The following is a 12602-nucleotide window of genomic DNA, read 5'->3' as shown; positions in this document are numbered from 1 at the left end:
CAGGTGAATATGTGGCACAATGGATAAAGTTATAGGGATTTGGATTCAAATGCCATGGTGTGAACATAAGCAAGTTACTTACTGAGCCTTTCTGAATGTTAGGAAGCAAAGTTAAGACTGCACATTAGACAAAATTGCAGTCTGGGTCTAGAGGGAAGATCTTCAGTGTTTGATATCACTAAATCCAGTAGAATTTTCTTTTAATTTGTAGGTTTTGAGTTTGCTACCTTTTTTTTCCCCCCATATTCATTAAAACATTTTGAAGAGGTGAAAACTTTTAGTCTCTGTTGACAAGTGTGTAAAATTTGGTAAGCTTAACTGGGGTATATAGCCATAGTGAAGAAAATAATTGTTTCAGTATGTTTTTAAGTATTTAATTTTTAGTTTTTATTTGGATATTAATTTATACTTGGTTACACACATTATTTTTCTGTTTGGGAATTTTAACTTTATTTCTTATGTAATAGAATCTCTTTGCTTTGGCTGGTGATGAAGAGCCAGAGGTACGTAAAAATGTATGTCGGGCTCTCGTGATGCTACTTGAAGTCCGAATGGATCGCCTGCTTCCTCATATGCATAATATAGTTGAGGTAATTATCAGTTATGATTTAATCATGTGACTTCTCTTTTTTAATTTAAAAAAATCTGGAAATGTTTTATTTTGGATATGCTGTGAATAAATAGCTTTGTTTATTAATTTGTTTATTCAAATAGACCATAAAGAAGATAGTTTGTTTTTATTTTTAATTGAAGTCCTTATTGGGGTGGATTATAATTTTTCAGAGTAATTGCTTAGAATTAATATTATCAGATGTGTTCATCATTTAAGGTAATGGTTGTATAAACAATGGTAATTTACTGTATGTATGATTGATCATAGAGGAGTTCTTTGATAGCATGAATGACTTCATAAGTTATCAGTATCAAATTATCTCAATTTTTAAAAGGTTTTGGTATAGCATTCACTATCATGCCATGTACATGTAAACTAATCTACAACTAGTTAATATATAACTAGTAATTATAATATATAATTAATATTATAATATATAACCAGTAAATATAATAACTAATGATTAATAAGCACAATGTTAATTGTGCTTATTTTAAAGTTACCGATATATATATAGGGAAATTCTACTTCTTGCGTTATTCAGCTTTATCTCTAATGAGTAATAATAGGGATTATCTTATATTGCTGGTGGTTCTGGTTATATGTGCATTTTTTAAAACAGGCTGTTTGATAATACAGAAGTATGTTAGCTGGGGTATAGTTGCAGAGCAAACTTGTAGAAGCAGACTTCTTCAGTACTGGAAAGTAAAGTAATGGACCCAAGCACAAATGAGGGTAGGTAGCTTTCAAAACATGAGATAGTCAAAGCATAAATGAGGAGACAAGTAGATAGAGAGATAAGATAAAATTTATATTAACTTAGTCTCCATGAAGTCCGTCATAAAATACTTCTCATTATGTGCCAACTGCTAGACTGAAAACTGGGGTTACCAAGACAGGCAAAAGCCAGTCCCTGCCCTCAAGCACCTTGCAATCTAATAGGCTTCATGAAAACAAACTGTATACAGGGTAAATCGAAAATAACCAGCAAAGGAAAGGCACTAGAATTAAGAGGGATTAGAAAAGGCTTGTTGCAGAGGGTGAGGTTTTGGGCAAGATTTGAACAAAGCAGAGATGAAAAGGAAGACCTTTTCAAGCATAGGGAACAGCCCATGAAAATCCACAGAGTCAGGAGATGAAGTGTTTAGTTTGAAGAATAGCAGTAAGCCTGGTGTCTCTGGGTCAAAATAAGCTCATTGACTGTTGGGAGATGAGGAGTATAAGGTCTAAGAAGACTGGAAAAGGGGGGTCTTGGGAGCAACTTATAAAGATCTTTGAAAATCAAGTAGAGGTAATGGGATAGCTGTACAGTTTTTGTCTGTGTGTCTGTATTTATAGGGAAGGGAGAATGGTTGATATAGTCAGATTTGCACTAGGAAGATCACTTTGGCAGCCAAGTGGAGAGTAAACTAGAGCAGAAACAGTTGTGGCTGGGAGACCAACCAGACTGTAATCATCAAGGCTTAAAGGGTTGAGGGCCAGCTTAATTACCACAGTATGCATATAGTAAGCACTTAATGTTTGTTTGTGGATTTCTAAGGTCTGGAATAGAAGTCAGTACTTTTGAGGAAGAAGTTTCAGAAAATTTGTAAGAAATATTTGTGGAATGAGCTAGGGAGTTGATTAGAATAGGATTGCCAAGTAATTTCTAGGATCAAGTTATATAGCAGAAAAGAATAATTAGTAGTCATCTAGGTTCTGCCTAAATGATTATTTTCTTTAGAAGTACATGTTTTTTTCTACTCATTATCAGTGACAATATGAATTTTCATTCAGCGATAGTAAGATGAAGTTGGGAGGTGGGGAGTAGAGTAGAGTGACTGAAATGAGGCAAAGTGAAATGGATCCTCCCATGCCAAATGCTGCATTTCCAACCTAGGGAGGGAGACCCAACTTTTTGTTTTTAGATGTCATTAAGGGAATAATTTTGAAGTGTTTTGTGATTATAATTGTGCGCATGGAAAAGTGAGCTTCTTATGCTCACTGAAATGCTGATGCATTTCATCTTGAATGCAATTTGATCATTCATATTCACATAAATGGCACATTTTGTTTTGTTAATGCATAAAATATTTTTTGTTAATGAAATGAAATTTTTAGGTGCCATTATCACTTGAAGTATTTTCCAAAACAAACAAAAAAGAAATCTACATGCGCAAATACACAATAATTCAGGGACATTGCATGATATGAGATAGGTTACAGATAGATGTTGAAAGGAACTTTAGAAATTACCTAGTCAGGGAGTCAGAAGTTAAGTGATTTACCCACTGTCTTCACAAGTGAGAACAGCTAAGGAATACCTTTTCCTTCTGATTCTAGATCCGGAGAGCTCTTCCTGCTACCTCATGGTGCTTCTAGGTACATTTACATCAGAAAGAACATCTCCACAGTGGCTTAATTTATTTCCACTATATAATATAGAATCTTATATTTGGATAGGAGTTGGAGAAGGACTTTAGAAATTATCTAGATTAGCCCCATTCAATTTATAGATGAGAAAACTGAGTCAGGGAGGTGAGGGTGAGATGTGATTCAATCCGATTCATAGAGGTAGTATTACTTATATATATTGTTATTAGTTGGCTTTTAACTGTGCATAAACTTCCTTTTATAGTACATGCTTCAGAGGACCCAAGATCAAGATGAAAATGTGGCTTTGGAAGCTTGTGAATTTTGGCTCACTTTGGCTGAACAACCAATCTGCAAAGATGTACTCTGTCGACATCTTTCTAAGTAGGTAGAATTTCTGCTCACTACTAATATTTGAGTCAGTGTAAATTATTACCTTGTTTGTTTTGGAGTTATTGAATGAATTTAAGGTATTTTTGATAATTATTCTTACTCTAGACAAGAGGTGCTCTTCTTTAGGAATGGAAGAAACATAAAGTAGGAGTATTTGGGGCAAAATTGTTTTTGCATATCTTGACTGTCTATATTAAGGATATATTTTTTAAATACCTTAAATTCATTTAATAAGTCCTTTTTCTGTGTATCTCTTTTGCCTATGTCATTAAACTATTTGGTATGTTCATTTTTGGGTATAGCATAGAATAGTATTTGAGAGAACTTTTTGTTTTGTTCCTATGTTGGAGTCCTTAACACTTAACACACTTTAATCAAATGTGAAACAAAGAATAATGCAAGACCAACTAAAAAAATAACTTGGAATAGATCTTGGATGATGAATTGAGTCTTTTCCCTGAGGAAAGAGAGAGGGAAAGGGAACAGTAGTTCTAGTCAGCAGATAAAAGATGTAGCATGGGCAGGTAACAGTGAAGCAATTGGCTAAACCAGAACAGTATAGGTGTATATTGGAGTAGGAGACATTCTCTGTAGGGGAATAGCATAACAAAAGTGAAAGTTAAAATAAGTATGGTTAGTTCAGGGGACAATGAGGATACCAGTCTGACAGGTTGTTAATAGGCAAAAAGTAGGTTAATGTAGTACTAGATCATGCAGAATTTTGAAATCAAGATGAAGAGCTTAGACTGAATCCATTTGAAAATGGGAAACCATTTTAGGTCTTTGAGCATGGGATGGATGTGAAAAAAGTTGCATTTCAAGAAGGTATTTGTCAATGCAAAGAGATGGTTTGAGAAGATAAGGTGATTTTTGGATTCTACAAACAGGAGACTAGTGAGATTGACAATTATTCCTAGAAAACTAGCAGGGAGAGTTATTAAAAGCAATTTTTTTTAAGCACTTTTTTTTTTTTTTTTAAAGTTAAGTTGAGGTGCAGCACGTTGATGTAGTGGATAGAGCATCAGCCCTGAAGTCAGGAGGACCCGAGTTCAAATCTAGCCTTAGACACTTAACTTAATTTCCTACCTGTATGACCCTGGGCAAGTCACTTAACCCCAATTGCCTCAGTACAAAAAAAAAAGTTAAGTTGAATAATAGTCTTTAAATGCAAGTGTAATAATATACAATATGTAAATGCTTTGTTGTAAATTTCCTGATTTGTCCTGAGTTTTAATTTTATGCTAACTTTACTTTGAGTTCTGCACTCAGACTACATTTTAATTTTAGCCTAAATACTAGCAACTAAGTCTGAAACACTTTTGTTTTCCAAAAGATCATATTTCATATGACTTTCATAGACTTTAGGTTTCCAGAGCTTGTTATACATTATTTGATCCTTATAACAGTCCTGTGAGGTTGGTCCTGTTATTTTAGGCTCATGAGGTTGTAACTAAAACAGGGATGCAGAATTAATGTCTAGATGGCATTTGGAGCCTAGGTCCTTCTGATTTTGAGGTAAGGTTCTCTTTCTTCCTCCAGACAGAAATGGTTTTTGGACAGTTCATTCTTTTAACCCTGTACCAATAAGTTATGGTAAAATAACAATTGTAGAATCTAGACTTTTTCCATTTCTAGAATATCAATTTTAAGTTCTTTTACTCCTCACTAGAATTATTAATCATTTAAGTCATGGTTTCCCCAAGGCACCTTTTCTCTCGTATTGGTCCTACAGCTTGAGTATGTCTTTATCCCTCATTTGTACACTTTCCCACGAAGAGTCAGAATCAAGACAGGTGAAGGCCATTTGCTTTATTCCACACAGTGATTTGAATGATTATATATTCTTATGGATCCCGAGGGCAGTCTGGTGAGATGTATAAATCCCTTTTCAGAATAATGGTTTTAAATAATTGTGCCAAATTTCAGTTAGAGATTAAAAAGGAAAGAAGTAATTTCTTTCCCATCTAAAGTCACAGACAACCTGAAGAGAGTGAGGGCAGGGATTCATGGATCCCAGATTAAGAACTTGCTGTCTTTCATAATCTTAAAGGTTTTTTTAGGGGGAAACCTTTATTTCCACAATTCCAAACAAATGTTTCTTGCTTTTAAAACAGCAGAAGCTAACAGATGCATCATGGGTGTAAGTAGACTAAGATTAAAGTGGTATACTCAATTAGGTGGTGCAGTTGACAGAGCTGAAATTGATTTCAAATCCTGATACTTAAAAACTTTATAACTTTGCATCAAGTACCATATCTGTAAAATAGGCATTAAAATAGAACTTACTTCCCTGGGTTTTATGGAGATGATTTTTAATCAATCAATCATTTTTTTAGAATTTAAATCATGATATAGGTTCTGGCTATTAAATAAGCATCTATTAAGAACAGGAATAAAAGAGATGGAAAAAAGCTAAAAAATGGTTGATTAAAAGTTTTAAATAGCTTCATTTAATGTGTAAAGACTTCACTTGTTTAACATGTAGATAGGGGTTTGTAATAGAGTGAGTTTGTGGGTGGTTTTTGATGTTCTGTTTGTTAAAAATTCTTTAAAACTGATACCTGACTCCAAAAGGGTCTTATTAAATAAATTTAGGCATATCCTTTGTTCAAATTCTATGAATGAAAATATTTAATTATATGATTCTTTTTTTAAAAAGATCATTTTCCTTAGTATTGCATTGATAATCTGTTTGAATAGAGCTTTGGCTATTCTCCATACTGGAGTATATAGTCTTTTTGGTCAGTAGATGGCACTTTAGCTCATTCTAGTCAGCAGTTTGATACTACAAGCAGCTTTCTTATTGACATAAGTACCTGAATAAGTGATTGCTTATTAAAGAGGTTTATCAACTAGATGATAAAATAAAAATTTAGACTATTGCACTAAAATAGAATCAGAACAATATAGGTAAAATAAAAACATTTTGGTAAGAATCCTACAAATAGTTAGGTTTGTACTTGTTGATGTAAAAGATTACTTCATTATGTTGTGAAGTAATAGTTTGAATTATTTTGCTGTAGATAACTATCTAGAGCCAAATTTTTTTAGCATTGCAGCATACCTTGTGCAAAAAAAGTACTTAGAAGTTATGTTTTGATGAATCTAGACAAGCTTACTTATTAAAATAATTTTATAAGTAATACTTTTTATTGTGGTGAATGCATTCATTTTTTGTTTTTCCTAGAATTGAAGCTTTGGGGATGGGGGGTTGATTAGAAACATTTCTGTGCACTCGCACACCCACCCACACCCCTTTTTATTTTTTATTTTAATAGTATTCCATTTTCCCAAATAAATGCAAAGATTGGTTTTTCAACATTTCCTGTGGCAAAATCTTGTTCCAAATTTTTCTCCTCTCCCCTCCCTGCTCACCAAGATAGCAAGTAATCCAATATAGATTAAATATGTACAGTTCTTCTAAATATATTTCCACATTTGCCATGCTACCCAAGAAAAATATAAACAAAAGGAAGAAAAAAATGAGGGGGGAAAAACAGCAAAAAGGTGAAAATTCTATGCTTTCATCCACATTCATTCTGGATGGAGGGTACTTTGCATTACAAGATTGTTAGAATTGCCTTGATCATAACCTCATTGTTGAAAAGACCAAGTCCATCATAGTTGATTATGACATAATCTTGTTACGGTGTATGCTGTTCTCTTGGTTCTGTTCACTTCATTAACCATCAGTTCATATAAGTCTTTTCAGGCCTTTCTGAGATCAGCCTGCTCATCATTTCTTACAAAACAATAATACTCTGTTACATTCATATATCATAACTTATTCAGCCATTCCTCAGCCGATGGGCATCCACTCAATTTCCAGTTCCTTGCTGCAACAAATTTGCACATGACCTATACATTTCTTTTAAGAAATCCAAGAAAAGTTAAATAATTTTTTTTCTTGTTTCTTTCTCTCTGAGCTAAAATATACAGAATGATTTCTTTGTAGTATCTAAATGTTTGAAAGGCTCTTTATTAAAGATTCTTTCTTAAATTTGCTCTTCATTCTTCTGTTGTCTACCTCATCTTCTGTCATCCACCCCTGAAAAGAAAGAAAATATCAAATATCATCTTGAAGGGAGAAAGACATCACAAAAAAGCAGTCTCTGAGGTATGCCTGGGTGCTTATATGGCAGTCTCAGAAACTATATCTTCCCCACAATAACTTAATTCATGTCATATTCTTGAATGAGTTGCAATTGGGACCTTCATTGAGTAGAAACTCCAAGAAATAAACTTGATTATGATATTAGCACTGAATAAACAGAATGGGGGCAATATTCAGAAGTGAGGACTGCATTATCTTCTGATTAAAAATTAAGTTAAGTCTTTGAATTAAAATTGTTATCTTGGGTGTAAATATTGGTTTTGCTATAAAAAAAAGATAGTACAAAATTATTACCAGAGTATTTTTAACTTTGCAATTAAATTTTTAAAAATCTGTTTCATGTTTATCTCAATTTTTTAAAAATAGGTTGATTCCTGTGTTAGTAAATGGCATGAAGTACTCAGAAATAGATATCATTCTGCTTAAGGTAAGAAATTTTTAAAAATGAAACTATGTGTGGGGCAAAGTCATCTCGATAATCACACATTTAAAATGATGGGTTTAAAAAAATATTTAAATTGATTGATAGAAAAATGTTTTAGAATTAAGTTTTTTGTTTCATGAACTAATAATACAATAAAAGTTTAATATTTGCTTTCTTTTTTAAAATCTTTTTTTATCTGTTATCTCAAATTTTTAATCTGTAAAATATATTTGCAGATAAAGCCAATTTTAAATTTAGTCTTGTGGATTTAGGCTTCACTTTATATTCATTTAGAAATGGTCCCAAGGATAAAGAATAAATTGCATAGATTTGAGGAAGTTTGTGCTATAAAATACTAGACACTTATGACATAGCCCCAGCCACCTGGAGCAAGGTCTGTGTTGAAGCCTGTGGATTGTGGATCAGAAATCACACTGACTCAGCATGGTCACAGAAAAAATTAGGGGGAGCAGCTAGTTATTTTTGTAGGATAATCCTAGAAGTTTTTTCTAGGTAGAAGAAAAAAATGAATTAAGACAGTAAGAAAAAGTTGGGGTGAGTAATATAGGACAGAAAATGAATTCCAAAGATAGCCCTCAGAGGCCCAAGGCCATTCTTCCTTTTTTCTGAAACTTTGAGTGTTCTTTACTTCCTTTTTTGTTCTAGCTATGTTCAAATTTTGTCTGTTTTCCCTCCTGGTCATCCCTCCTTTAACATCTCTTCATCTGTGGAATTAAAAAAATATATACAAATAGACTAATTCAAAGACTTTATTTTTCCCCTCTAACATCTTCCACAACATCATGATTCTTCTTTAAATGCACACACTTCACTTGTTCCTTGTGTTCAGATTAGTAAATTAAGCTTTAAGTTTCTTTTAGCATCATATTAATTGAAACTCTTGCCACTGTGTTCCTTTCATATTAAAATCTTTGCCTTTACTTGTAAGATCCCAATAGAGCAGATAGATCTTGCCAGGTCAGCTGTTTGAATAATATAAATATAAGTTCATAACAAAAGGCAACACAAGTATTTACAAGGTAGCATTAAATAAATATGTTGGTGAAGTGGGGGGGGGTAGAGGGCAATGAAAATTCGTTTTTTTGTAAGTGAGAACTCTGTCTCTACAAAGTAGATACAAAGTATAGTCTCAGTGGTTCTGGAAATAGATGGATAATATGTAAATAAATGAACAAACAAATGAAATGGAGGTTTCACTTGTATTGATCGGCATCTTAGCTAAGGAACACTGTTCTTGAAGAGATACTATCACTTTATCAAAATAGGGTGATGTTGAAGAAGATGAAGCTATTCCTGATAGTGAACAAGATATAAGGCCTCGTTTTCATCGATCACGGACAGTGGCTCAGCAGCATGATGAAGATGGAATTGAAGAAGAGGAAGATGATGATGATGAACTTGATGATGATGATACAATATCTGACTGGAATCTAAGTAAGGCAGAAAATGACTTTTTTCATGTAATAACAGTTTAGTTCTTTATAACCAAAGTACTTTCTTCACAATAAACCTGTGAGGTTTTTCAGATGTCCCAATTTTACAAAGAAGAAAACTAATAAGAGAAGTAAGAATCTATTTATTTCTCAGAGAAGCTAGTTATGATGCTTGAACTTAAAGGGTTGCAAAATATTAACTAAAATTAGTAATATCACTATGAACGTAGACTTTACCTTTAGCTCTGACTTAATGTTACCTTCAGGGTTGTATGTTAACCTTTTTTGAGATGTCCATTCCAAACGTACTTTTTCATAATTCTATTGGATATGAATAAGGATTCTGGGAAGAAGGTAGATTTGTCATTCAATGTTTTAAGGCTTTGTCAAGCAGATTAGATATTCTTATTTGACAAAACAGGAAATTGAAGCTTGGAACGTAGACTTTACCTTTAGGTCTGACTTAATGTTACCTTCAGGGTTGTATGTTAACCTTTTTTGAGATGTCCATTCCAAACGTACTTTTTCATAATTCTATTGGATATGAATAAGAATTCTCGGAAGAAGGTAGATTTGTCATTCAATTTTTTAAGGCTTTGTCAAGCAGATTAGATATTCTTATTTGACAAAACAGGAAATTGAAGTTTGGAATTTGGTCTACAATCTTAGTGGTCTTAATAAAATTAGATTCCTTGCCTCTCCAAAAAAAAAAAAAAATCAACATTGTAGGTTAATGTTGTACATTTAACAAATTTTGCTGTAGCATGTTTTGTTATTCCTTTACCTTTGAAACTAGTGCGTGTTTAGCTTGTTTTATCCTTTTGCTGTTGATTTATATTTCTTAAAAGTTTCAATGCTCCATCTAGTTTCTTAGTGGCAGTAAGTTTTAGGAAGGTTAGAAATTTGTTTCTGCTTTGCCAGTATATTTAGATATTCGTATTCTGAACATTTGATTAGGACAACCCATGTTCATTACAATTTGCCATTTATAACAAGTATTTTTGCATGAAAATTTTAATTTGATTAAAAATTTATAAACTTTTTATAAAAAGTTATAGTTCAGCTAATTAGTTATCCAAAAGAGCAAGACTTTGTCTATTGATTTTTGTGAATTATGTATTGTGCTGGATTCACCCACTAGGAAGCACATAGTAAATTTTGGAATTCTTTTCTTAATTTGTGGACTCTGTTCCAAGGTAATGATTGTATCTAGAACAATGTCATGTATGCAGTAATGCCCTATTTTTAAAGCCACTAATTTTAATTAGGAAAATCTGTGATATATTGAGTAATCTGAATTTAAATCATTCTTTTAGGAAAGTGTTCTGCTGCTGCTCTAGATGTCCTGGCAAATGTGTTTCGTGATGAACTTTTACCACATATTTTGCCCCTCTTGAAGGAACTACTTTTTCATCCTGAATGGGTAGTTAAAGAATCAGGCATTTTAGTTTTAGGAGCAATTGCTGAAGGTAAGTCTAGATTTTACTTTTAATTACTTAATAATAAACTTACTTCGTAAGATTTTAAGTTTTCTTTAAGAAATTGCAACAAGAATGATACTATCATACCAAAGAACAACAGAATATTCTTGTTTCTTTCAAGTTAGGATGTCTTTTTTGTTTGTTTTTACACCGTTTTTTCCCCCATTTCATTTCCCATCTCACTTGATCTCATAGCAGAAAGAGAAAAAATCTTAAGCAAAACCAGTGAACACATCCATTAGATCTTTCTTTAGAGAGAAGTATAACATGTTACATTGTAATTTAAAAAATAATAACATAATGGAATTATTTTATCATATTGGAGCTGACAAACAAGACTCCTAGTCATTCTATATTATCATTAGCGTGGCCATTCCCTTCATTGTGCCTGATAAAACCCTTCCATGGCTAGATAGCTATTCAGTTCTCATTGATGGTAGATAGTGCTATGTTTGAAACTGAACAAACCTAAGTTTGAATCCTACCTGAGAAATTTGCTGTCTATATTACCTGTACAAGTAATTTAACTCTGTTTTCCTTACCTAGAAAATGAAGGGGTTGTACTTAATTCTAAGGTCGTTCTAATTCTAAGTCTTGATTCCATTATCTTTTTCATAAATTTACCATAGTGCAGCCATTCTACCTGGGTGGCCTCATGTTCTGTTCATGTTAGATGAACACTACAGAAGTACATTGATTATCCTTTGGTTGTTCCTCATGTTCCCCATGTGACCATAATTTTTTCTCATTATAAATTTTTGTTGACATTTTTTCTTTTACTTTTTCTTTATAATTTCTCATTGATAATGCATTAGAGTATACCATTTCTGTCCCTTCATCATCCTTTGCTTGGTATTCAACTTAAATTCTCAGGAGATCAGAATATTCTGTCACTTATATAGCTATATATCACCACAAGAATAATAAATTTACACCTGAATTATTGTATTATAATGGAGTTCTATTCTGAACCATATGACTTTGTTCCATTGCATAATAATGAATTAAATATTTCTACATGTTTGCCACTGGACATGGTCATTGAAGATATTAATAAAATAGCATCCAGTAAATTGATGTGAATGTGTGCCTTTTTGTGTTTTGGTTAGTAATGTCATTAAAAACAATTTTTTTTGATGGCATTTTATTTTTCCAAATACATACAAAGATAATTTTCAACATTCACCTTTGAAAAACTGTGTATTCCAAATTTTTCTCCCTCTCCTCTCCCCTCACTCCTCCACAACAGCAAACAATTTGATATAGGTTAAACATGTACAATTCTAATAAGAATATTTCCATATTCATCATGTTGAGCAAAATAAAAACAGATCAAAAGGAAAAAAAACAACCAACAAAAATGGTGAAAATACTGTGCTTTGATCCACATTTAGTCTCCATAATTCTCTCTGAATGCAGATGGCTCTTTCCATCACAAATATATTGGAACTGACCTGAATCACCTCATTGTTGAAAAGAGCCAAGTCCATCACAGCTGATCATCACATAATATTGTTACTGTGTATAATGTTCTCTTGGTTCTACTACTCACTTTCCTTAGCATCAGTTCATGTAAGTCTTTCCAGGCTTCTCTGAAATAAGCCTGTTCATAACATTCATATACCATAACTTATTTAGCCATTCCTCAACTGATGGGCATCCACTCAATTTCCAATTCTTTGCCACTATACAAACATTTTTGCAATGTGGATCCCTTTTCTTTCTTTAAGATCTGTTCAGGATACAGGCCCAGTAGAACCACTGCTGGGTC

The 12602-nt window shown here is 32.8% G+C and overlaps 1 protein-coding gene across 2 annotated transcripts in view; it reads left to right on the top strand.

Moving 5' to 3' along the window:
- Positions 1-12602, top strand: part of TNPO1 (transportin 1) — a 73313-nt gene that overhangs the window by 25184 nt on the left and 35527 nt on the right. For both annotated transcript variants that reach the window (XM_031966677.1, XM_031966682.1), the window contains exons 8-12: positions 468-590; positions 3231-3349; positions 7839-7899; positions 9183-9351; positions 10667-10819. In XM_031966677.1, coding sequence (XP_031822537.1) covers positions 468-590; positions 3231-3349; positions 7839-7899; positions 9183-9351; positions 10667-10819 — 625 coding nt within the window. The remainder of the gene's footprint in view (positions 1-467; positions 591-3230; positions 3350-7838; positions 7900-9182; positions 9352-10666; positions 10820-12602) is intronic.

Source organism: Sarcophilus harrisii, chromosome 1, assembly GCF_902635505.1.
Source record: "Sarcophilus harrisii chromosome 1, mSarHar1.11, whole genome shotgun sequence".
Classification (NCBI taxonomy): domain Eukaryota; kingdom Metazoa; phylum Chordata; class Mammalia; order Dasyuromorphia; family Dasyuridae; genus Sarcophilus; species Sarcophilus harrisii.
This window is presented reverse-complemented; position numbering and strand designations above follow the sequence as displayed.